This window comes from Diceros bicornis, chromosome 11, assembly GCF_020826845.1.
Source record: "Diceros bicornis minor isolate mBicDic1 chromosome 11, mDicBic1.mat.cur, whole genome shotgun sequence".
In the NCBI taxonomy this organism is placed as follows: domain Eukaryota; kingdom Metazoa; phylum Chordata; class Mammalia; order Perissodactyla; family Rhinocerotidae; genus Diceros; species Diceros bicornis.
Window position 1 is genome coordinate 36,652,135 of NC_080750.1, and position 27,144 is coordinate 36,679,278.

Here is a 27,144-nt window from a genome sequence, read left to right on the forward strand (position 1 = left end):
TGTATGAATGAGTTTATTAGCAATATAAAATATATCATTTAAAAAACTTTATGAAAAAGATAGCAAAGTGTATATATTCTTGTGTACCTTGAGAGAAAAAAACAGTCACAATATTTGAGATTTATTCCTTTTGATACATAGCTCTAGTTCTTTTTTAAAACTGATATCTATAGTATTCCATTGTATGATTATTCTACATCGTATTAATCTCCTGTTGTCAGATATTTTTGGACTGTTTCCAGATTTTCCTTATTCTAAACAGCACTGCTGTGGACATTTTTGTACATGCCTCCTGATGTGTGCATGTGGGTTTTTCTGGGAACATATGTAAGTGTGGAATTACTGGGTGATGGGAAGTAAGTATCTTCAACTCCAAGCTTATCTCCAACTTTACTAGATAGTGCCACATTGCTCTACACAGTAGCCAGTTCACATTCCCCCTACAATATATCAGTGATCTCATTAATCTGCCTCTTCTGCGATATTTGAGTTTTTGCTCACCTATTGGGTGTAAAGTGATACCTTACTGTTTCTAGCTTTAATGCTGCGTTTCCCTTATTGCAGTGAGGTTGAATATCTTATTACAGGTCCTTTGGCTCTTCAGGCTGCTGCTTCTGTGAATTGCCTGTTCATAATATACCCCCACCTCTTTATTGGTGGTGGTGGGACTCAGATACATAGAAGTGGATTGATCTTAATCCTTGATTCATGACATGTTATCATCATTGGGCTTTGGATGGCCCTCTCATTTACGCGTATATATGTTTGTTTTTTGGAAGAAGAGTGGCCCTGTGCTAACATCTGTTGCCAATCTTCCTCTCTCTTTCTTTCTTTCTTCCTTTCTTTCTTCCTTTCTTTCTTTCTTTCTTTCTTTCTTTCTTTCTTTCTTTCTTTCTTCCTTTCTTCCTTTCTTCCTTTCTTCCTTTCTTTCTTCCTTTCTTCCTTTCTTCCTTTCTTCCTTTCTTTCTTTCTTTCTTCCTTTCTTCCTTTCTTCCTTTCTTTCTTTCTTTCTTTCTTTCTTCCTTCCTTCCTTTCTTTCTTTCTTTCTTTCTTTCTTCCTTCCTTCCTTTCTTTCTTTCTTCCTTTCTTTCTTCCTTCCTTCCTTTCTTTCTTTCTTCCTTTCTTTCTTCCTTCCTTCCTTTCTTTCTTTCTTCCTTTCTTTCTTCCTTCCTTCCTTTCTTTCTTTCTTCCTTTCTTTCTTCCTTCCTTCCTTTCTTTCTTTCTTCCTTTCTTTCTTCCTTCCTTCCTTTCTTTCTTTCTTCCTTTCTTTCTTCCTTCCTTCCTTCCTTTCTTCCTTCCTTTCTTTCTTCCTTTCTTCCTTCCTTTCTTCCTTCCTTTCTTTCTTCCTTTCTTCCTTCCTTTCTTCCTTCCTTTCTTTCTTCCTTTCTTTCTTCCTTTCTTCCTTTCTTTCTTCCTTCCTTTCTTTCTTCCTTTCTTCCTTTCTTTCTTCCTTCCTTTCTTCCTTCCTTTCTTCCTTTCTTTCTTCCTTTCTTTCTTTCTTCCTTTCTTTCTTTCTTTCTTTCTTTCTTTCTTTCTTTTCTTTCTTTTCTTTCTTTTCTTTCTTTTCTTTCTTTTCTTTCTTTTCTTTCTTTTCTTTCTTTTCTTTCTTTTCTTTCTTTTCTTTCTTTTCTTTCTTTTCTTTCTTTTCTTTCTTTTCTTTCTTTTCTTTCTTTTCTTTCTTTTCTTTCTTTTCTTTCTTCCCTCCCCAAAGCCCCAGTACATAGTTGGTGTATCATAGTTGTAGAGTTGTAGCTCTTCTATGTGGGACGTCGCCTCAGCGTGGCTTGATGAGTGGTGAGTAGGTCCGCGCCCAGGATCTGAACCAGCAAACCCCAGGCTGCCGAAGCGAAACTTGAGAACTTAACCGCTATGCCATGGGGCCGGCCCCTATGCATATTTTTAATATAATGAATACCTGTGAGCTCATCAAGGTTTGAAACATTGCCAACAACGTACATTTGCTTGTGCTTCTCCCCATTCCATCCCTCTGCCTCCTCCCCCCCATATACATTCTTGGGCTTTTCATTCCTTGTCATCCAGTTCTATACGTGGTCTTCCTTCTGGGCTTTGCTCTTCTCATTCCCCATTATTAGCGTGATTTATCCAAATTGTTGCATTGGCTTTGGTCCATTCATTTTTAGTGCCATATGACATTCCCCAGCATTATCATTTTTCTATCATTTCACCTTCGAATAGGCATTTGTATTATTTCCAGTTTTGTTGTTATGAACCATTATTTTATGAATATTCGTATATGTGAGTCTTGCTGGCCATGATCAAGATGGTCTCTTGAATCCTATCTGGGACTGGAAATGCTTCATTAGGTATCCTGATGTTTAACTTTGTTAGCTAATTCCAATTTTTTCCTCAAAATTGTATCATTTATAGTTCTATAAGCAATGGATCAGGTTACTCGAGAGATGCTGCTCAATTTGTAGTTCTTTTTTTTTTTTTTTATAATTTTATTTATTTATTTATTTTTCCCCCAAAGCCCCAGTACATAGTTGTATGTCATAGCTGCACCTCCTTCTAGTTGCTGTATGTGGGACGCGGCCTCAACATGGCTGGAGAAGTGGCCCGTATGTGCACCCCCTGGATCCGAACCCAGGCCGCCAGCATCGGAGCACGCGCACTTAACCGCTAAGCCACAGGGCCGGCCCTGTAGTTCTTTTTGTGTGAATAAATCTCATTAGTAAACATTTGTTGGTTTGGCAGAATTGGGTAGTAAGGTTTGGTTTCATTGTAACGTGCCAGCTGGTATGGAGGGGATGCAGGAGGAATGCATAACCCTACCCTGCTATCTGTTAGAGACTGTCAGTGTTTTTGAAAAGAATCTGACATTTGCTGGGTGGCCAAGTGGGCTTGGGTCAGTTTGCAACACTTCTCTTCATGTATATTTGATTCCTGCTTTTATGTCTGTAATTATTTTAAATTAACTGGTTTGTAGTATATCTCTTAGGTCTATTATTTAAAATTCATCGTGGGTCTAATCCCTGCCTTTTTGTAGTGTCTGCTCTGTTTTGTTCACAGTGGACTTTTTCCTTGTGTGCTTTTTAAGTTTTGGATTGTGAGCTCCTTTTCAGTTGAGCTTTACCTGTGGGAGTCCCAAGAGACCTGTGTCGAAGGTACATTAAAAATATAGTGTCGGGGTTTCAGTTTACAAAATACTTAGCAATGTTGGGTAAACTGTAATACACGTCCTTAAATGCACAGATGTGCTTATTTAAAAAGCGTGGAAAATCCCTGGAATCTGACCATGAGGAAAAGACATAATTCTAGAGCAGTATACTAGGAGTTGAGCTTTCAGCAGGGTCAGAAGCAAGACGTTTGGAGTCTTAACACCAATATGGGGAGAGAGAATTAAGCCTTGAGTGAGGAGTTGGACCTGGGATCTTCCCCCGTATCTAGTTAGCCAGGACCCTCCAATGGCTGCATCCTTGGTGAAGGAGTGGACCAGAAAAAGCTTGCCCACTAGCACAGAGATCCGAAAAAGTTTGTCCATCTCAGCCTGGGCTCTGGGTAGGGGATAAAAGTGCTCTGATCCCATCCTAAAATTAGAAAGCACAGGTGTTCCCTCACTTCTTAGTGTTCCAATGTATACTACCCAAGTTTTCCAGGAATCACCAAGTCAAGGAATTAGCGTAAACACCAATCCAGAGTCAGTGATGCTCCTCTGCTGAGGTGCCTCACAGAGCAAATCCGTGGCTGTTTATATGTCTTCTCTCTTAGCAGTGCAATAAACTGAGTGTAATGTGGAAACCTGATCCTACACACCTTTGTGCTTCAATGTATTTGCAGAATGAATGAATAAGTGAACAAGTGGAAACAAATGGGCATTTTTAACAAAACATAAACTTCACACACACGGTAGGTTTTTAACACATTAAAAAATAAAGCTTACAAGGGATATTATTTTGCAGTTAAAATTTTTGACAACTTTCAAATCATTCTTCCGTTCTTAGAATATTCTGCGAATCACAGAATCAGCAGACATTTATTGAGCCTCTTTGCTGCTCTGTGTGTTGTGAGGGCTGCAAAACTATCACGTGCTCTGCCCTTAGGGAGTTGTACGTGTAAGGGAGTGACAAGCTTCAGCACAAATCGTTATGGTGCAAAGTATAAAGTAAGCGCTATAGTAAATTTTTAAAGTAGTTTTGGGATTGCAGAGGTTGGCAGCAAATCATTTAACCTGAGGGATTTGTTCATTCAGTGAACATTTAATAGAGCTTCTCATGTGGTCAGCCCTGGCAGGATTACAAGAATACCTGATATTTATTGTGCACTCACCCATGTATTAGGTGGCAAACATTTTATATATAGTTAATCTCTGTAACATAATTTTAATTCTCGCCACATCCCTATGAAGACGATCCTATAATTATCCTGATTTTTAAAACTGTTTATTGAAATTTAGCATATATATTGAGAAGTACACTTTCATACATGTACAGCTGGATGGACTTTCATGAATTGTATGTAGTTGTATAACCAGCACCCAGAAGAAGAATACATCGAACATGACAGACACTGTGGGAGTCCCCCTTATGTCCCCTTAACTTCTACAGCAAGTTTTTCTGTTTTTGTATTTCCTGGAAGTGGAATCATATAGTATGTATTTTTTTGTTGTGCTGTATTATATGTAGTTGTGGATTGTTCATTCTCATTGTTGCCTAGAATTCCATTATCCCCATTTCACAGATGAGGAAACTGAGGCTGAGAGGTCACAGTAGCCCAAGATCATGCAACTAGTAATGAACATATTACAGTGCTACTAAATGTTTTATCAAAACATAATTTTTAATGTTCTTATGGTGTTCCACCATGTAAGTATAGCGCAATTAATTTATCCTTCTGAAGGATTTCTGGGTTGTTTCCAACATGTCATCATTTATACTTTACCATAAAAGAAAAAAATCCATTTCAATATTTAGAGTATGTTTTTAAGTTTCCAGCCACTTTGCCATTGATTATAATCAGTTTCATGTAAGTATAATATCTAACAAAATATTAATTTCTCCTGTAGCTTTCTTTGTAAGGTAGCAGCTGCTAGTCAAGGGTGGCACTTGTAGTTCTTATATGTGGTCTGCTTGCCTTTGCATAACAGTATACAATGTGTAGTGTCCTTGCTTTTTTCCTTTTACTCTATTTGTGTATTCTTCTTCCTATTCTCTTTTTTTCCCTTGAAAATTTATTGGAGTGTCTCAGTTCTACTGTAGCCCGAATTACATTCCTTTGACTGAGAGGGAGCTCTCCCTTTGGCCAGCTGGTGAGTCCTTCTGGGGGGTTTTCTAGAGGTCAGTCCTTCAGAGGACAGAATTTTCTTTATGAAACATTGTCTAGTGAATGATTCACAAAGGGAGCTTCTGGAGTTGAGCTCCTGGGAGGTAGGAGCTTTGTGGTATTCACCATGGTGCCCTGCATGTGGCAGGTGCTCAGTAAATGTGAGGTGACCAGATGAGGACCTGCTGGAGCCTCAGATGTGTTGATCAACCTTTATAATGTTATGATTTATGCTTTTGGGGAACATGATTAATTTTCTTAGACTCTTCAAACAGAATACTTGGAGCTGTTGATTTAAACTTTTTTCTATTCTGATAGTAGGGGAGGAGTGATCTAGGAATGCAATAGAAAATATGTGATTTTGTTACGGTATGAAGTTTCTTATATTTTCTCCATTTGTTGAACATTTATTGAAGCCCTACTTCCTGAGTCATGCAGTGGACATACAAAAATGAATATAATAATCCCCACCCTTGAGGAATCTAGTGGGAGAGACAAACACAATATGTTATATGTAAATATATATAAAAATGTATAAATATAATACATTGTGGTAAAATATATCTATATAACTGTGAGCATTTTTTTTTTTAACACAGTGGAAAGGGAGACCTAAATCTAGTGCGTGGAGAGGCTGTCAGGAGGGTCCTCCTGGAAGAGATTACACCAGAACAGAATCTTAAGGAAAGTGTGTAAATTCCTACTCAATATTCTACCCAAATGCTACTCCACCTCTTTTTTTCTTTATTTCTAGAGTGGGAGTACTGCCCATAGTTAGAACATTACATTTTTACTTTAGAAAGTTCTACCCTTTCTAATGTAAAAACCTCATTCTTCTCTTTTCCTTCACACCACATAGCTCTTCTCTCACAGAGTCGTGTTGATTCTAGCTCTGAAATGGCTTTAGAATGTAGTTTCTACTTTCTCTTCTGTTCTGTCCTCGCATTGATACCTCCTTGATTTGGAAGAACAGGGATGGAAAACATTCATCTTTGTGTTTTAAGCCTCTGACCTAAAGCCTGGCACATCGTAGGTTCAAACTTATGTTGAACCAAAATGAACTGAATGATCTCTAACTGGTCTTCCTTACTCTAGTCCCTTTTCCTTTCATTAGATTCTATACAGGGTCCTCATGGTGGTAGATTTTTTTCTTTTTGGTATCACTCTTTTGCTTAAAATTCTCCCACAACTCCTTATTACCCTCAAGATGAAAATTCAGCGTCTTAGCCCAGCTCCTTTCCGTTGATCCCAGCCTGCCATAAGTATCCCTCATCCTTCCATGACCCCCGTTATACTGTGCCAGAGCACGCCTGGATTTCTTTATGTCATTCTCATGGTCCCATGTACCCTCCCCTCTCCTGACGGGTCACGTCTGTCTCATGTGTTGAGATCCAGCTCAGCTGTCACCAATACTGTGAAACCTCCGAGGAGGAATTAGTTGTGCCCTGTGACGGGTTCCCTGAAGTCTGTTCAGCCAGTCCTCTTGTAGCGTTTCTATGTTATATTACAATCCTGTTTTCCTCTGCTTTTCTCCTGTTAGACTGAAGGCCAGGAATTGTGTCTGATTCTTCTTTGTCTCCTCGTCAGGTGCTTGTTATGTGTGAGACAAATAGGTCCTCCCTCTTCTGTCCCCTAAACACACTTTCTGTTTTTGCATCTCTTCAGTTTTGCTTGTGTGATTTTTCATGATGGACACACCCTTTCAGCAGCTCTTTTTAAATGTACTGCGTTATTCAAGGGCCAGTTTAAGTCACGCCTTGTCTGTGAAATTTCCTCTGGTTTTGGCAGCTGAGAATATTCGTACCTACCTCTGAACCGATTTTGTTAGTTAGCCCTTGGCTGTGGCACGTACACAACACCTGCTATTATTATTTGTATTTTTGCTGTGTATGTGTTCTCTCTCCCTGGTTAGAGTATAAACTATGAAGTTAGCGGTCTTTGCATAGACAGTTTTAAACCTTTGTTGGAAAATATAATTCTTTATTTAATAGTCATTTTCTCTTTAAAGGTAGGTTTGTTAGTGACACATTCTTGTAGTTTCCTTTGTTTGAGAATGTCTGTTTGCCATTCATTCCTGAAGGATACTTTGCTGGATATAGAATTTGGGGTTGATTGTTCTCTTCTTTCTGCACTTAAAAAGTGTTGTGCTACTTCCTTTAGCCTCCGTGCTTTCAGATGAGAAATTCGCTGTCATTCAGTTGATGGTCCCCTGCAGAGAGTATGTTGTTTCTCTCTGGCTGCTTTCAAGATTTTTTTTGTCTTTAGTTTTCAGAAGTTTAGTTATGATGTTATGATGTTTTATCATGGACCTCAGCCTTGGCATGGATTTCTTTGGGTTTTTCCCGATTCAGGAGTTTGCTCAGCTTCTTAAATCTGTATGTTTCTGACTTGCACCCAATTGGGATAGTTTTACTTTATTTATTTATTTTTATTTTTTTAAAATTTACTTTTAATTTTGTTTATTTATTTATTTATTTTCCCCCAAAGCCCCAGTAGATAGCTGTACGTCATAGCTGCACAGCCTTCTAGTTGCTGTATGTGGGACGCGGCCCCAGCATGGCTGGAGAAGCGGCGCATCAGTGCGCGCCCGGGATCCGAACCCCGGGCCACCACCAGCGGAGCTCACGCACTTAACTGCTAAGCCACGGGGCTGGCCCCTAATTGGGGTAGTTTTAAGCCATCGTTTCTTTTTTTTTTTTTTTTTTTAATTTTTTGTTTATTGCAGTAACATTGGTTTATGACATTGTAAAAATTTCAGGTGTACATCATTGTCCTTCTATTTCTGCATAGATTACATCATGTTCACTACCAAAATACTAATTACAACCCGTCACCACACACATGTACCGAATTATCCCTTTCACCCTCCTCCCTCCCCCCTTCCCCTCTGGTAACCACCAGTCCAATCTCTGTCCCTATGTGTTTGTTTATTGTTGTTATTATCTACTACTTAATGAAGGAAATCATACGGTATTTGACCTTCTCCCTCTGACTTATTTCACTTTGCATTATACCCTCAATGTCCATCCATGTTGTCACAAATGGCTGGATTTCATCGTTTCTTATTAAGCCATCGTTTCTTGAGTGCTCTTCTAGCCTCACTCCATTTCTCTCCTTCTGGGACTCTGATGATAAAAATATTGGATCTTTTATTGTTCCAAGGTCCCTGGGGCTCTATTCATTTTTTCAGCCTATGTTTTCTCTGTTGTTCAGATTGAATGAATTCTATTGTGCTTTCTTCAAGTTCACTGATTCTGTTCTCTTTCATCTCCACTCTTCTATTGAGCCCATCAAGTGAGTTTTTATTTCCGTTACTGTATTTTCCAGTTGTATAGTCTTTATATTTGGTTCTCTTTTGTATCTTCTATTTATTTGCTGAGAATTTCTATTTTTTTCATTTGTTTCAACAGAATTTATAATTGAGTGTTGAAATTCTTAAAGACTTTGATGCTTTAAAGTCCTTATCAGTTAATTCCAACATCTGATTTATCTCAGGGTTAGCATCAGTTGATTGGCTTTTTTCGTTCAAGTTGTGGTTTTGCTTGTTCTTGGTATGGTGAGTGATTTTTGATTATGTTGTATAGATATGTTAGGTTATTCTGGGTCCCATTTAAATCTTTAATTTTAGCAGGTAGTTACCCGGTTTAGTTTTAGCACACAAGTCCTGGCCTACATTTGTGGGCTGTGGTTTCAATGACAGTTTAATTTTCAGAGCCTTTGTGGTGTTATTTTAATCTGCTTGGTCGATCAGGTGTCATTGGAGCTCCGTTGCTCCTTGTTGGCACTGGCTGAGGGGGTGGAAGGGGTTTCCCTCGGCTGGGCCACTGGGTATCTTTTGGTGGAGGAAGGTAGACTCAGGCTCCTGGGAACTAGAGGCTTCCCTGAGTGTGGTGGGATCCTCCTGTCTGTGGTGGGCAGAGAGGCCCTCTTGATCCAGTCACTTGTTGAGGTGAGATCTCTCTACTGGTGCCTTATGGCTTCCCCGAGGTCTCTGGGCAAAGGAAGGGAGTCTCAGGCCTGTGGAAGCAGAGAGACTTCCTGGGCCAGGCCACTCATGGCTGGGTTCCTCCTGTTGTATCCACCTGCCGTAGTGCATATGTCAGCTCCCCTGGTTGCTTATTGTTCATGGGGCTTCCAATAGATCCTTCTTTTGGGTGGTGTAGGACTTGCCTGACGTTGCCAGAGGGACTCTCCTTCCATCTGGGGTAGGGATGAGCCTACATGGGCTGCCTGCTGTTGTTAGGAAGGGGATTGGGACATAGCAGGTCTGAGTGGCCACCTTCTTTGGGTGGGAGGATGCAAGACAGCCTTTGCTGTGCTTGTTCTTCTGGTCCTGGAGTCACAAACTGGTTTGCTTTCTTCTTACCACCTTTCAGAGTTCTTCTTGGGTTGTTTTTTTCATTATTTCCAGGGTTTATAATGCTTAGTGAAGAGGAGCAGGGAGAAAAGAGTCTATGTTCTTGTCCCTAGTCATTCCTTCTTAAACGTTAGATTTTTAAAAGCAATGAAAAGTGTCAGAAAAGTTTGGCATTTATTTTTCTACATTTAGCAAACCATATCATTGAGCTGTCTTACTTTATAGTTTACCGTCTGTTGAGACCCAGGTAAGTGACTGGTCCAGAGGTCCCGTTGCTGGTTAACTGCAGAATCCAGACTAGAACTAGGCTCTCGCTGAGGAATCCAGTATTTGTTTCACTGTAGCAAACTAAGTCAGAGTTATCTAGAAGAGAACCTTGCAGTGCTGTAGTGTTTTGGACTTGATAACATGAACACACCAAGGAATTTGTACCACAAATGGAAAACCTATCAGAATACAAGAAGAAAATGGAAAACCTATCGGAATACAAGAAGAAAATGGAAAACCTATCAGAATACAAGAAGAAAAGAATCCACTCTTAAATTATATTGACTGAGATTGAATGTCATGCTGTGTATTTTTTCCCCATTTTAATACTAATCATTTTTGGTAAAGTCTAAAATAATATACCTTCTGTTTTTACTATGAAATATTTGAATGACCTTATAAAATGTTCCTTCTTGCAAAAGAAAGTTCTGTCTATCACCAGTTATCATCACCTTTCATATTCTACTTCAAAGAGAGTAAAGAATATAACTAAGATTGATGGCACCGCCCAAAGAAATTAATATCATAGCTTAGCATTCTGTGTGGCTTTTTAATCAAATAATCTTTGTGTACTCCACAGACATTAGATGCTCTCCCAGTATTTCCCCATGAAGCTTTTTCCTGTATCACAGAGTTGGAGAAATGGAGAAACATAGATGTTAATTATTTGGTCATTTGTAATTTTTTTTGAAGTATCCAGAGTTTTATGTAAAACAGGGTCAGAGCTGAACTGATGCCAAAACTCTTTGGAGATCTGAGATAGGAAGCATTTACTTCTTCCCCTGAGACTTACCCTGAGCCACAGCAAGAACGAGGTACAATAAATAGGATTAAACACTGGCTCTGTTTAATGTCATTTGGGAATGAGGACCTAAGGGGCCTGAGGAAAGGCTGGCATTGCCTCACTTCTCCCCTTGTGCACTTGTGACTCTCTTTCTGCTTTTGTTTTTTTCTTCCTCTGCCCTACTTATGTAGTCTTGCTGAAAAGCAAAATCTCTGATCTCTACTGAAGAAGGGAATTAAACATATTGGGCTTTGGAGAACTCTTCCCATCACTCATGGTAAAACTCTAGCAATATGCAATCCATATGCTATAATCAGTTGTTTAGAATTTGGAGTACAGTTTCATAAAAAATCCTGTACAGTATGATGGTTAAGTTTTCAAACTGTCTGCTCCAATCCGTAATGTATGTAGGTGAGCTATGATGCTAAAGATGAGATAGTAGTGTTAGTGCTCATAATTCACTGTCTGTTCATTGGCCCAGAATCAAAGAGTGTTAGCATTGGACAGGACCTTTTTGGACCACTGTTCTGACTCCCACCCGCAGCAGGGTGTCTTTGTAATATAGGTAGTGGTGATGTCTCATAATTGCCTGCAGTGAGGCAGCCCGTTGTATGATAGTTGGCAAGTTCTGCTTTACCCTAAAACAAATATGCTCCCTTTAGCTTCTGCGTATATGTATTGGCTTTTGGATGAATCTCTAGGACCATGGAAAAGAATTTAAGAATTGTTCTAATTAATGTCCCTCAAAATTCAGAAAACAGAAGTTATGATTCCACCTTCTCAAAATTGCATCTTAATCAATGGGATATTTGGACTCCGTCATCCTGATAACATTTTCTTGGATGTTCAGTTTTGCCACTGTCCCTTTAAAATGTTGTCCAAACTAAACACAGTCCCCGATGGTTTTCTTACACAGGGAATATTATTTCTTAAAAAAAAAAAAAAAACCCAAAAATAAAAACACAAAAACAAGCTTATAAAAAGTAACCATGTTTTATGCTGTATATAATACCATCTGTAGAAAGGGGCATTTCTGAACTTGAATCTTCACCTACCTTTTCTGTGTCTCTTCCCTCATTTCTAGAGTTGTAAGTGCAACCTCTGTCTTGCAGAGCGGTTGGTTACCTATGTTAGAGACCGTGTGTGTCAAGGATCCAAACTTAGATGCCTGCAGTGGCCTGGAAAGTGAATCTGTGGCCAGCTGGTTATAGGGAGTGGGAGCTTTTAAATTACTGTGCTGTGTTGCTATTTCTGTATTATCTCCGGCAACCCATTTCTCCTTTTCGTAGCAGTCTCCAAATGCCTCGTTGCCATGGCTTGGGACTCTCCCTTGCTGTATGGAGGTTTGGATATGGTGTGTAAAAGTTGGGTATCTAAATTCTATTCATCAGCTTTTCCATTTTTTAAAAAGCTAGTTCTTAGAAAACCAAAGCAAAGAATAATCTAGAAGTTAGAATTAATTATCTTACTCATATAGTATTGCTTATAGACTGGATAACAAGCCTGGTAAACCTTATGCTAATATAAAGTGCTAATGCAAGAACTATCTCAGTCCAACACGGTACACTTAAAAGAAGCCCACAAGTTTTGTGCATACACAATTTTTTCCACTCAATGAGCCCTTTATTATATTGAAATGTGTGTTTACTTATAAAATTTATAACTTCACGCAATGAGCTCTTCATTTATGTTTGTTTACCTCACAAGAACTACTAGGTTTGTCCAAAAGTGTTTCTACACCAGAGTAGAGTAATAGCCCTACCCATCTTCAACTTGCTAGACCAGACACCTCTGTTTTCTTTCTTTCCTCTTGTATTAAACAATGCTGGTGTGGCTCAGTATACTGATTTTATCACCCATTAAGTCACAAATGGCACTTTGAAAAACGCTGCTCTGGGTCAGTGCTACTGAAAGTGTGGCCTGTAGACTGATGCTAGTCTGCGGATTGTTGGTTATGATGAGATAAGGAGTTTGCTTCCTTTATCGAAGTCTTGCTGGAAAAAAATATCAGCCAAACTAAACAATGTGCTCAGTGACTCAGTTAATTCTGCCCAAATTCCTTGTCTCTCAGAGACCCTGTGACCAACAGTTCAGGGGCTGGCACTTTGAGTAGCATCGCCTGCGGGTACCACAAAACTTCCTTTGCCACTCAGTTCTTAGCAGTGTGGCTATCAGGTTTCCAAGCCTCTGGTAGATTTGAAACTAGCTGAGAGGATGCTACACTAATTTGATATGTCAATTAAACTCAGTAGCCCAGTGCCATTTACTCTGAGAGCAAGTAACTCTGCCAGAGTTTGGGAATGAAAAGATTATGAGTTGGGAATCAGAGAGACCTGCGTTTAGTTCTGGTTTTATTGTGTGACCTATTTCACTTCTTTAAGTACCTTCCCCCCCCACTCCATCTATAAACTGGGGCTATAATATTTACCTTTTACGATGATTCTAAGGATTAGGAGTGATTTTATATAATATACCCAGCATAATAGTAGATGCTTATCGTTGTTAGGAAGAATTATGAAATGGTAAAGAAAGTTCTGGTAAAGAAAAATAATAGGAGTGATTGGTTGTATTAGGTAATAAAAAGTGTGACATGAGACCATAGTTTAAAATGTGGCACTGGGGACGGCCCAGTGGCATAGTGGTTAAGTTTGCGCACTCTGCTTTGGTGGCCCCGGATTTGCCGGTTCGGATCCGGGGTGCAGACCTACGTGCTGCTCATCAAGCCGTGCTGAGGCAACATCCCACATAGAACAACTAAAAGGACCTACAACTAGGATGTACAACTATGTACTAGGGCTTTGGGGGAAAAATGTGGCACAGAAAGAGAGACAAAGGAACAGAATAACTCAGAGATGCCAGAATTAAGTTTTTTTTTTTCTTAAATAAAATTTAGGACAGTTGGAAGTATTCAATTTTTCTTCTAAAATGCTCAGGTATGTAAAAGGATGGATGCTTTTTAAGCGTGCAAATGACAGAAGAAACTTCTTCAAAATAATGGAAAAAATTTGACTACCTAAATATATATAGAATTCAAATCATAATCCAAAAAAGAGGGCACACATCAAGGGATGAATGGATAAAGAAGCTGTGGTATATATACACAATGGACTACTACTCAGTCATAAGAAACGATGAAATCCAGCCATTTGTGACATCATGGATGGACATTGAGGGTATAATGCAAAGTGAAATAAGTCAGAGGGAGAAGGTCAAATACCGCATGATTTCCTTCATTAAGTAGTAGATAATAACAACAATAAACAAACACATAGGGACAGAGATTGGACTGGTGGTTACCAGAGGGGAAGGGGGGAGGGAGGAGGGTGAAAGGGATAATTCGGTACATGTGTGTGGTGATGGGTTGTAATTAGTACTTTGGTGGTGAACATGATGTAATCTATGCAGAAATAGAAGTACAATGATGTACACCTGAAATTTTTACAATGTTATAAACCAATGTTACTGCAATAAACAAAAAATTAAAAAAAAAGAAAAGAATTATATCTCTATAAATATATTTTTTTAAAACTCAAAAAAAAAACAAAAAAGAGGGCACAAAAGTAAGAGGGAAAATACTTAAAATTATTATATATCAAACTTGTCAGAGTAGATAGAGAAAATAAAGACAGTCCATTAATGGCAATTTATACCATAGAAATACCTGTAATCAAGGAAATAAAAATTAAAGATTAGAAAGTACCAGAAAACCAATTTTGGAAAAAGTTGAGCAAATGGAATAGTAAACTCCCGTGTACCCATTACCTACCTCCAGGAATTATGAAGTCGTGGTCAAGTGCTGAGGTATCATTCAGGCTTGATATGAGGATGTCTATCAGTCAAGTTCATAACTTACAGATTTAATCTTTGGGTTTCTAGGTGCTTAAGTTTACAAGATTTATATTTATTTTATGTCTTGGTTTTATTAGTTTGTGGAAAAATGAAATCCAATATTTCCTTTTGGGAGCTTTCCATCTCTGATTCAGCTTTTTCTTTCCTTCTATGCTGTCTCTGTGACAGATTTACTTTCTGTGACATAGTTTGGTGAATAAAGGATGTTAGCTGATCTCTTGCTAAGTGTCCTTTGAACTGGAGCCTGGTAGTTATTAATGGGCCAAAAAAGTTAACAAGGGTCCTTATCCTTCCTTTGCTTGTATGTGTGTATAGTTTTGGTTGGGGAAAGGGGGAATCAGTAGTGTAATTAAATTTAGATTAATAGTAATAAAAAATTTAACTGGAAAATATGTTTTAGGGACATGTGGATTTTTAACCAATATATAGACAGTGATTTCTTATACATCTTAATGTGTGGCCTTTTTAGCTATCTCCTGATTTGAGATGAAAACCAATTGAAGTTACGAACTGTAGACACTGCGGCTACGTGCGTCTACTGTATATACACACGTCTGTAAGTGTGGAGCCGGTTATTAAGCAGTCAGAGGCGAGCCCACTGGAGTGTGGAGGGATGCTGGGGGTTTCTAATGCAGGTTGTGCTTGAGTTTTGGAGGACATGAGAGATGAGCGTTTCAGGCGGAAGGCAGGCTCTGTACAAAGACCCCAAGGAAGGAAAGAACTCTGGTATCCCCCCACCCCCACCCCCCAGGAATAGAAGGGAAGCTGGTGAAGCTGGAGTTGGGTGAGATTGGAGGGTGAATCAAGCTGGGGAGCTAAGCTGAGACCAGATCACGCAGGGTATTTTAGACCTTTGGTGAGGAGTTTGGGTTTTATCCTAAATACAACAGGATGATAGGGATGGATGTAAACTGAGGAGTAAGGAGATCCAATTTATATTTCCAGTTAAATTTTGCTGCTATGTGGGAATGGGGCTGAAGGGGAACGAGTGGAGCAGAGTGACCAGTCAGGAGATGATGGTGGCTGTGTTAACAGTGGAGACGGAGAAGTGAGCAGATCCACAGGATATTGTGGATGGAGAGTGGATGTGATGGGTTAAGGGAAAGGGAGGAATCAGGATGATTTGTCAGAGAACTGCTTCTTGCCAAATCTGACAGTCTTACAAAACATTTGGCACTTTTGAGCATTCTCAATTTTGTGTCTTCTCTGGTTCTGCCACTTCTTGTACCTCATCTTGGCTGCCTTTTCTTTGTCTTTTCCTCTGCTTCCCTCTTTCTCCATTTGTGAGTCTCCTTCATGGTTTACTTCTATGTTCTCAGCTCTAGATTTTCTATACCTTTTCCTTCTAAAAATCACTCTTTAGGAGCCAGCCCGGTGGCGCCAGCGGTTAAGTGCGCGTGCTCCGCTGCAGCGGCCCGGGGTTCGCCGGTTCAGATCCCGGGCACGCACCGACGCACTGCTTGCCAAACCATGCTGTGGCGCCATCTCATATAAAGTGGAGGAAGATGGTCACAGATGTTATCCCAGGGCCAGTCTTCCTCAGCAAAAAAAAGAGGATTGGCATCGGATGTTAGCTCAGGGCTGATCTCCTCGCACAAAAAAAAAAAAAATCACTCTTGATTTCACTTTAATCGCCTTTCTGCAGATAACTGATAATTAAAATCTCTGGCCTTGACCTTTATCTGCAGCTGCTTTCAGAATTTCTGTTAATCTCCTGCTTTCTGAAATATCTAAAATGCATTTATTTGTTTCCTCATCTTGAGTTGGCTTCTCTCTTGGCTTCCCTTATTTATTTATTTTTTTTCAATGGTTCCGCCATTCTCTGTCACCCAGACAGGATAACTTAGTAATATTTGATTCATTGTTTTCCTTTACTACAATTTGTTATATAAAATCCAGTATTATTCCCAAGTTGTCAGTGAAGAAACTGAAGCTTGGAAGGGTTGTCACCTGCCCAGGGTCAGCCACCTGGTCACTGGTGACACTGGTGTGTGATCCCTGGTCTGTCTGATGCCAGAACCCATACTCTCAATCACTGCGCTATACTGTAGGCCAAGGAACTTTGTGGTAAGGCTTTTCCAAGGGACAGCTAACCTTACGTTGTTTGTAAAATATGTCAAATTTTCAGAGGTTGGGACTACTGCTATTGACAGTATTCCTACTAGCTACCTGAGTAGCTGATGGCCAATACTATTTTAAATAATGAAATTCAATATTTTCAAGTGTATGGGTAAATGAGCCCTTTCATATACTAGTAGGGGAGAAAAAATGGGGGAACTTTCACCCATCATTCACTGTCACATCTCTTCCCTCCGAAGAAGGGGAGAATGCAAATAACCTGGTATAGCAAATTGACAAATTTCTTTTGCGTTTATAAAAACAATAATATAGTGCAGTATTTTCAGAGAATTTTATTTTAGCTCTTGTGATCCTAGTTTAACTTGGGGCACAAAAGAGGAGGTTTTATCCCCTCCTTAGAGTGAGTCTTGTTTTACTTAAAAAAAAAAATTATTTTGAAGGAAATAAATATCAAAACGTTTAAGAGAAATGGAAGAGTTAGACAGTAACTCTTGGCTTTGGTTGGCAACTAAGTTTCTCGTTTGTGCCTTGAAATGATGATACTCCAGTGGCAGAAGAGTGGAAAAGCTCACATTCATTAAGCCAGATGAACAACTGACATCTAAATCCCTACGGATATTTACTTTGGGCCTTAAGCGTATGCTGTGGTTAACAAGGTAGCTTGTCTTGACATTATCCCCTGTATGTGGTTTTGTTTTTCTTTTTGTTTCCTCTTGCTTAGGACATTTTGGAAACCACTTTCTTTGCCAAGTTACTATATTCAGTATTCAAATGTTTGAATAATACTGTTTTATCACTGAGTTTAAATCCCTGAGCTATAAAAACAATACTTGCAAATAGTGTTCATATCTGTATATTGCTTTTAACTCCAAAGTTATCCTATTTTTGGGGGGGGGGGAAGAATCATGGTGTATTGTTTTGCTGTGGCTGTCATAACAAAGCACCGTGGACTCAGTGGCTTCAACAACAGACATTCATTGTCTGACAGTCCTGGAGACTAGAAGTCCAAGATCAAGTTGTTAGCAGAGTTGGTGTGTGAGAAGGATCTGTTCCAGGCCTCTCTGCTTGGCTTGTAGATGGACGTGTTCTCCGTATGTCTCTTCACCTTGTCTTCCCTGTATGCATATTCCTGTGTCCAAATTTCCCCTTTTAAAAGGATACCAGTCATATTAGATTAGGGCCTAATGACCCTAATGACCTCATTTTAACTTGATTACATTTATAAAGATCCTATCTCCAAATAAATTCACATTCTGAGATACTGGGTATTAGGACTCCAACATATGAATTTGGAGGGGACGCAATTGAACCCATAACACAGGGGAGCAAGAACACTCTACTAATCACTGCAGCACTTATAAACCAGGCTTTCTTGGCATTGAAGGCAAGTTTCAAAGGTGATTGCTCTTCTTGGGGAAGTTTTTGCCCTTAGATCCCCCTACATGTTTAGGTTGAAAACTCTGAGTCTCACCAGTTGTTGGCACAGTTTCCAGAAATTCTTTAAAGAAGCACCATCCTCTCTCACCTGGATCAGGGCAGTAGCCTCCTAACTTGTCTTCCTGCTGCCACTCTTCTCCACCTTCAGTCTGTTCCCAGCACAGCAGCCAGAGTGATGCTGCTAAATGTCAGATCATGTCTCTGCTTTGCTCAGAACACTCCAGAAGCTCCCCATCTTACTCATAATAAAAGCTCAAGTCCTTCTTGAACTGGCCGCCATTACCGTTGATCTTCTTACCTGTTACTCTCGCTGTCCCTCCCTCAGTCAGCTTTGGCCATACTGGCCTTTTGCCATCCTGCATCAGGCCTGTGCAGGACTGCTCCCTCTGTCTGGAAAGGCTGCTCCACAGTTGTCTGTGGGACTTGCTCCTTGCGTCTTTCAAGTCTTTGCTTGAATGCCGTCTTTTCTGTGAGATCTACTCGGATCTGCCCAGCCTCTCCCCAGGCATTTGCATTCCCCTAACCTTTCTTCATTTTTCTCTGTGGCACTTAGACCAGCTCCCAGCGTACCATGTAGTTTACTTATGTTTTATTATCTGTCTTCTCTCAAACACCCCCTCCCAACTTGGCCTGTCTTCCCTTCTCACCCTAATTTGTGTGATTTATTTGTTGCTATATCTCCTTTGCCTAGAACACTGCCTGGCAAATATTTGGATAAATAAACAACACAAGTGGAACGTGGCTGTAGAGAATAAGGAAAGGGATGCTGAGAAAGGAACACTGGAATTCTGGCCACTTGGGTTGCTGGAAGTAGAGGAATGAGGTGAGGGTAGATGGGATGAAGGAGAACAGAATGGTTCATTGATTCATGGGTGTGTGTGTGCTTGTTTCTTTCATTTTAATAAATAAAATTGTGATCATTTTATTCTTTTGTACTACATTATTTTTAAAAATTTGCTATAAAAGTTGCAAGCATAGAATAATAAACTATATACCCTTTCCTAGACTCATCAATTGTTTAACATTTTGTGGCATTTACTTTCTCTCTTTCTCTTTGTACATACGTATTCCATGTGCCTGTGTCTCTGGCTGGCCTGTGGGGGCTGTTCTTGGGTCAGCTGCCCATCCCTATTCATTCAGCCCTAAGGAACTTTGAGTACCGTCATGTGCTAGAAAACCTGCCAGGTAGGAAGCGAGGGCTCTGGGTCAAGCAGTTTGCTTGATGAGGGAAAGTGAGAGGTCCCATGCTAGTTAGATGTGACATTCTGGTTATTTTCAGTTTATAGATGGGAAATCCAATACAAACTATGTGTCTTGCCCAAAGCCACATACCTGGGATATGGCAGAGCTGGTATTTGAACCCGGTCTGTAAAGTTATAGAGCCTTTTTCCTTTTCATAAACCACACTGCCTCTAGTTTACTGTGCCTTTGATTTCTCATCTGTAAAATAGGATTGTTAGACTAGATTGTCTCTAAGATTACGTTCCGACTAGATTGTATCTAAAATTATGGTCCCTGCTAAAGTTCGTTAATTTAGGTCAGGACTTGAAATCCAAATGCCTCCAGGGGCCAGACAGATATTTTAAATATGTGAGGCTGATGAGTAGAAGACAGTAGAGAGTGGTGGGACCAGCTGTAACCAGAGGGTTTGAGAGATTGAAATTAAAATCTTAATGAAGGGCCGGCCCTGTGGCTTAGCGGTTGGGTGCGCACGCTCCGCTACTGGCGGCCCGGGTTCGGATCCCGGGCGCTCACCGACGCACCGCTTCTCCGGCCATGCTGAGGCAGCGTCCCACATGCAGCAACTGGAAGGATGTGCAGCTGTGACATACAACTATCTACTGGGGCTTTGGGGAAAAAAAGGGGGGAGGATTGGCAATGGATGTTAGCTCAGAGCTGGTCTTCCTCAGCAAAAAGAGGAGGATTAGCATGGATGTTAGCTCAGGGCTGATCTTCCTCACACACACAAAAAAATCTTAATGAAAAGGATGGCCAAATAAGTCTATAGGACCACCAGTTTTTGATGCTCAGATTTAGGCACTTCTCTGGAAATGTCATGCCATCCTAATTGGCAGCATGCAGTCTTGTCATTACAATCTTTGTTGTCCCATCAGCCATTCTTGTTTTCTATGAAGTATAATTAGAGAAGGTGGAGGTTGGGAGTGTGTTGGCCTGGATATTCTTTTTCATACTTAAGCAATTCACCTTACCCCCAAACACACACACACACACACACACACACACACACACGTCCTTTGCAACCTTTCTCCTTTGCAGCTGTCCAACTGCTGGACCATGTGTTCCTCACTAACAGGTGCACCTGTTACTGTCATTCTGTGCCTCAGAGGTTATACAAAAACTAGGATTCTATCCTAAAACCTGGATTCCAGTTAGAGCTCTCCTTGAACTAGGTTTATGAAATTGAGCTAATTGTCCAAAGTTGTGCTTTCATTTCCCAACTATAAAGTGAAGGTGAGAGACTCTGTCAGTGATTTTCAGATTGGGTTCTGTAGGGTGCAGTCTCATCGGGGAGCAGTCTGTGGGAGATGGGGACCAATTGAACGAGGTTCTTCATGCTACCTCTACCTGAGCAGCTTTGATTATCTCTTGGTTGTACTACTTACTGGTTGTATGGTCTTGGGCAAGTTACTTAACCTGTGTGTGTGTCTATTTCCTCTTCTGTAAGGTGGGCATAATAATAGTACCTGCCTCTTACAGTTGTTGTGATACTTAAAATGAATCAATAAATGTAAAGTGGTTAGGGGAGTACCTGATATTATAAGGTATGGTAGGCAGAATAATGGCCCTCCAAAGATGTCCCTTCCTAATTCCTGGAACCTGTGAATATGTTATTTTACATGGCAGAAGGGACTTTGCAGATGAGATTAAGGATCTTGAGATGGTGAGATTATTTTGGGTTATCATGGTGGGCCCATTGTAATCACAGTGGTCCTTAAGAGAGTCAAAGAAGGAGATGTGATGACAGAAGCAGAGGTCAGAGTGATGCAATTGGAGGGCTGGAGGCCATGAGCCGAGGAATTTGGGCACCTTCTACAAGCTGGAAAAGGCAAGAAAATGAATTCTCCCCTAGAACCTCCAGAAGGAAGGCAGCTCTGTGAGACCCATTTTAGACTTCTCACCTCCAGAACTATGAGATAATAAATTTGTATTGTTTTAAGCCACTAAGTTTGTGGTAATTCGTTACAGCACCACTAGGAAATGAATACATAAGTGTTACTGTTTTTCTTGTTCTCACTGTAAATAAGATTTCCTTTGAACAGAGGGATCTATGGCGAAAGACAGTTGAAAGCCAGTAGGCTGGGTGATGGCCAGCATGCCCTTCTCATGTGATAGCCTGTTGTGGCAGGTACTGTCTCTCTACGCAGAACCCAGCCCGAGTAGACTCTTTGCATTTACTGAATGGGTCCTGTGCGGCTGAAGTCGGGCATAAGATGTAGCGGAGGTTGGGTGGTAGTCTCCGGTGTGGACCTGCCTGTGGGATTCTCTGCAGTGCCCAGATCACTCCCTTCTTAAGTGTTCTTTGTAATTGACTGGTTATTTTGTGAACCGGTATCTGGTTGCCTGTCATGTGCAGTATTGGGTCTTGAGTCCTGCATTCCAGGTTTATGCATTTATTTTGAGGCATATGCATCTTCGTGGACTCAGCTTGTCCTTTTACCCCATAAATGTGTCAATCAAGTCATTCTAGTGACTTGAGAAGGAGCTTATCCTGTGATTAAGAAGAACTCACTGCATAGACACTCCAGTTGGGCTGGAATTGGGTAGTTAGGGCCAGGAATGCCTTCACCTAACAGCTCCAGAGACTATGCTGGCCCTTGAGCCGCTCCTGGAACAGCCTATGATTTGGCCTTCAAGCCTCAACTAGTCCAGTAATGCGTTTGGGCTTGTAAGATGTTTGCACTATCTTTTAAATCTACAAAATGAGTTATTTACATTCTTTTTTGACTTGTTCCGAGATGCCGTAATGCTGTTCTTTGATATAGTGCTGCTGCTAGTTTTGTAAATCTGGAAAATGTGAAGGAAAATATGAAGCCAGTCCGCAGTCCTAGAGGAATTTTGTTTCACTTCCAAGGTACTTGGATTAACATCAGCATTATTTCCTTGGCATGAATCTGGCATGAAAGATATTAAGTTCTTAGAATCTGTACGCTGTTCCTCTCTAAATAAAACGTTGAAGAATTTTGGTACGTGTTTTGATGTGCAGGATGGGTGGCAGAGCTTCCCTTGGCAGAGCTTTTGCATATTTGATAATCTAGTTATTTGGGTCTCTACATGCAGAGGAATGTGAGCTTCTAGGTGCAAGTTGCCTATTTTAGAATCCAATGTGGGTTTGTGAAGAATCCTGTATTTCAAATTTAATGAGTGAGAAAGGTGCATTTATTTGCTGTTTCACTTTTCTTTTCAAGCCCAGAATTATAGAACATGCCACATTTGCTCAAGTGTCCCTATTAGTGCTCTGGTTGATGGGGTGGGAAGTTGCAGATGATAGTTACAACTTTATTACCAGGGCCAAGCTTGTAACTTAAGGGGTTGTAACATACCCACAGGGCTGCCTAGAGGTGCAGTCAAAGTAAAGCAACCTGAATAGAGAGGTTTCCCATTCACCCCCTCCAAGTGTCTGTATGTGTCTAATAGTTCATGGTCTTAACTGAAAACTGTTAACAGGTGGCTATGCTGTAAGAAATAATTTTCTCTTTTGTAAAATCATCAAGGACTAGCAGTGGCCATTTGGGCCAGTGTATAGAGGCGCTCTGAACCTGGATTTAAACTGTGCTTTGATCTCTCCTCGTGATGTCCTACGTCTCCAATTCCTCATCTCTCAAACTGCTCCTAACCCCAGGAAGAGTTATATTTCCTGTGTTTTCTCTTCCATTTGTCTGCAGATTGAAGACCTCTAGAGTGGCAAGTTCATTTGAAAGAGCGCAAATCACATTATTTCTTTTAAGGTAGCTTTGTGCACACTCAGGCTTGGCGTTATCCACCAATATCTGCCAGCCTTGAAGGTGTTTCGGAAGAGTAGGGTTAATTCATAGCAATTAGTAGGCAGGAGAGGATGCAGGGCATGGGAGGCACACATATATGAATTTTCCATTTAGTTAGAATTCTGCGTTAGAGCCAGTCAGATAACAAGTTGAGATCTGGGCAAGGGACCTGGGAATAAAGTTAAATCTGCAAGTTGGAATGATGTGATGGAAAGGACATTAGTGGAAGCTCGAGAGACCAGGGAATTGATCCTTTGCCTCCGGGACTTACTACTAGCAGTCTAAAGAGGTCCGTGACTTTGATCAAGTCATTCTCCCTATTGAGAACTAGCAGAGCAAACATTAGCAAAATGGAATAATATAAAGTTATTAAAAATGATAATAAACTCACTATTAATATTTGGAAATAGATGCATGAAATAAATTTAAAAAGAAAAACCCTGTTGTAGTCCCTGTTTGGTGGTTGCCTCAGGGACGTGATATTCTAGAGTGAGAAAATAGATAACTATGAGTAAATGTTACTAAATAAAGTAATTTTAGGTAATAAGTGCAATGAAGAAATATAAAGCGGCAGTAGAAGAGAGAAGGATTTAGGACAAAGGGGTGACACTATTTTGGAGAGGATGATGAGAGGAAGAGGATTTCATGAGCTGAGCCATCAGCGTTGAGAAGGAGTGAGCCAAGTGAAGGTGGGGGCTGGGGAAGGAACATTTCAGTGGAGGAAGCAGCAAGTTTAAGGCTGTCAGACTGGAATGAGTTTGGCGTGTGTGAACCAAGGGCAGGCCAGTATAGCTAGATCTTAGAGAATAATTATATGTTTACCTAGATTGCAATAGAAACTAAATTACTTTGGAATGCCCTAAATAGTTAGGCTTTACTTGTTTATGGTTTTAAAAATTTTATTTTGTAATTGTGGAACTATGGCAAAAATGCAGAAGTACATGAAACAAACATACATTTTAAGGAAGAATGATAAACCAGATATCTACAGACTCACCACTGGGTTATGAATTAAAATACCTTTAATCCCCTTGTAGCTTTCTGACTGCATCACCCTCCCTTGACCCCAGGTAAACATCGTGTGACTTTTGAGATAATGATTCACTTGCTGTTCTATAATTTTGTGGCCTGTATATGAAACCCAAACATACAGTTTGGTGTAGCTTGTTTTGAACTTTATATGAAAGAACCACAGTGTGTGTATTCTTTTGTGACTTGCTTCTTTCTCTCTAAGTTGTGAGATTCATCTGTATCGATACATGAATTTATAGTTATTTTTACTCTATAGTGTATGAATCTACTATAATTTAGTCATTTGTTCTGTTGATCAGTATTTTTTCTAGTGTTTAGCTTTTACTGTGATCAGTTCTGCTATGGATTTTCTAGTACATGTCTATAAGCGTACAAGAGTTTATCTTGGGAATTGAACCTCGAAGGCCAATTTCTTGGTTGTAGGATATCATCAAGTTTGCTAGAAAATGCCAAAGTAATTAAAAAGTAATTATACCAATTTTTACTCTTGCAAACAGTATATGAGGATTTCTGTTCCTCCACATACAGAGTTACACCAACATTTGGGGTTGCCAGACTTATTAATTTTTGACAATGTAATGACTGTATTGAGGTATGTTGAGGTTTTAATTTTCACTTTTATTATCAGTAATGAGTTTGAGCACCTTTTCATGCGGTTATAGGTCATTTGGATTTCCTTTATTTCTTTTTGAGAAGGGCCTTTTCAAGTGTTTTGCTCAATTTTTTATTGGAGTGTCTACCTTACCTCTTTCATTTATAGCTGTTATTTATACCTTCTGGGTGTGTGCTTATCCTCTTTTTATGTCTTTAGAATTTTAACACAGTCAATTTTTATTAATTGTACTATATTAGTTTATCTGTTGCTTTGTAAAAATCACCCCAAAACCCAGTGGCTTAAACAGCAGCTGTTTGTTTATTTCAGTATGGTCTCATCTGAACCACCTCCGTGGGGAATGGGGAAGCTCTGCTTCTGCGTGTTGGCTGTGTGACCGAGGGGGCAGTAAGTAGGGGGACTGGGCCCAAGTCTGTCATCAACCAGCAGGCTAGCCTGGGCTTGTTCACATGGAGGCCGGGGGATTCCGAGAGAGTCAGGCAGAGGTGTACGAAGTTTCTTGAGGTGGAGGCTCTGGATTAGCACAGTGTCACTTTCCAGCCCAGATTCGAGGGGTGGGAAGATGGATTCTACCTATTGCTGGAGGAGCTGCAAAGTCACATTGAAAAGAGAAGTGCCTACTAGGAGGGGTGCAGAATTGTGACCATGCTTGCAATCCATCACGTTTTACGTTACGGTTTGTGCTTTTTCTTCCATAATCCAGGGGTAAGAAATTACAATCCTGTATCATCTTCTAGAAGTTTTATGGTTATGCTTTTCACATTTAGGTCTCTCAATCTGTTTTTTTATTTTAAAAGAGAAAAAGAATTTGAGAACAGCAAGATAAACATGAATTAGAGGGAGAATGAAGTTTGCACAACCATGGCAGTGGGGGATGTTGATAATGGAGGTGGCTGTGCATGTGTGGGGGCAGAGGGGAGATGGGTAATCTCTGTACTTTCTGCCCAGTTTTACTGTGAACCGATTTTACTGTGAATCTAATAAAGCTGGTGAGCATTATTAGAAAGTTTAAGAAGTGAGAGCGAGCAGCTTGTCCAGGAAGGCATTGGGGAGCCATTGTACTTAATGATTGGAGGTAAAGAGTTGGTTTAAAAAAAAAAAAAATCAAGTAATATTTTTCTAATGTAAAAATAAGAATCTTTTGCTTTCATTCCTTGTTTGTTAGCTATAATACAGTGACTAAAATAAAAACGAGAAAAGTGCTTCTACTACCTTGCCATCTTATTAAAAACGCCTTTGGTTTTTACATTGTTTGCTTCACTTTCTTGTCCATATTTATTTTTTGCCTGAGCACTCCGATCAGCAGTTGTGGGTTGCATTTTATTTTTTTCATCTTTTCAATTTGCTTGACGTGAAATTGTATTTTAACACAATCTGTCAGTATTCATTGTACTGAGACAGGAGCTGTAGGGAGTGCAGGAGTCAGTGAGCAGCTTCCTAGAAAGTACTTTAGACCAGAGGCAGGGTTGTACTCTGGCCAGGGCGTGGGCTTTGGACAAATGGCTCTGGAGTAGCATCAAGCCTTTGTTGTTGTGGTAGCTGTGCAACTTTGTGCAAATTATTTAGCATCTCTGAGTTTTAGCACTCCATTGTAAAATGGAGATACTCTGTTTTGTATATCTCTCAAGAATATTGACTGAGATTAAAAAAACTATATATCACCTAGCGTGGTGTGTGGCCCATAAAATAAATGGTAGCCTGTTTTAGAAGTAGGGTTTTCTACTATTTTCTATTAATCTCCAATAAAAAAGACCAGGACCTATAGGTCTTTTGCAGACGAATTCTTTCTACCTCTTAAGCTTGGCCTTTAGTGACCTCCCTATTGCTGTTTTCTGTGAAAACTCTTTGAATCTTCTGGGTTTCTGTGGCTGGAGTTTGACAATCAGTTAAGGGCATCTGGTTGGTTGACTTTGAGACCCTTATTTGAAACCTTGGCAGCCAGCCGGATCTCATCAAGCCCTTGGAGATGCTATCAGGTGTGAGTGTTCTAATCATAGCCTGAACTTTTGAATTGGGCAAGTTCTGACTTGAGTGAGCAGAAAAGGAAAGTGCTTTAGGGAATGATGTGAAGAAGTCAGATCTGAGGAGGAAGGGGGTGGAGGAGGGAATAAACATTTCTCCAGCCCTTGCTCTGTGCCAGAGTATAGAATAGAAGACAGAAGCAGCCCAGGTGTGTGCCAGGTAGAAGACGATGGTAGGGTTGTGCCTTGCCACGGATTGAGGGGAGGAGAGCTCTACAGCTGTATTGACGTTAGGAGGAATAACTTTCTTCTAAGCCTTGACTTAACACAAAGACCCAAGTAATCATTAAATCTTTCGTTCTAGGTCTTTCAGCAGCCCAGCGGAAGTTTGCTCATTCACTCAGAGACTTTAAATTTGAGTTTATTGGTGATGCAGAGACGGATGATGAGCGGTGCATAGGTATGTGAAGATGAGGTTTTGG

General features: G+C 40.2%; 1 protein-coding gene across 2 annotated transcripts in view; it reads left to right on the forward strand.

Moving 5' to 3' along the window:
- Positions 1-27,144, forward strand: part of ARHGAP10 (Rho GTPase activating protein 10) — a 291,364-nt gene that overhangs the window by 46,718 nt on the left and 217,502 nt on the right. Inside the window, exons 1-2 of one of the 2 annotated variants that reach the window (XM_058550169.1) lie at positions 25,258-25,377; positions 27,027-27,122. In XM_058550169.1, coding sequence (XP_058406152.1) covers positions 25,347-25,377; positions 27,027-27,122 — 127 coding nt within the window. In that variant the 5' untranslated portion in view covers positions 25,258-25,346. Of the gene's footprint in view, positions 1-25,257; positions 25,378-27,026; positions 27,123-27,144 lie in introns of those variants that run through there. The other variant, XM_058550168.1, reaches the window with a different exon arrangement.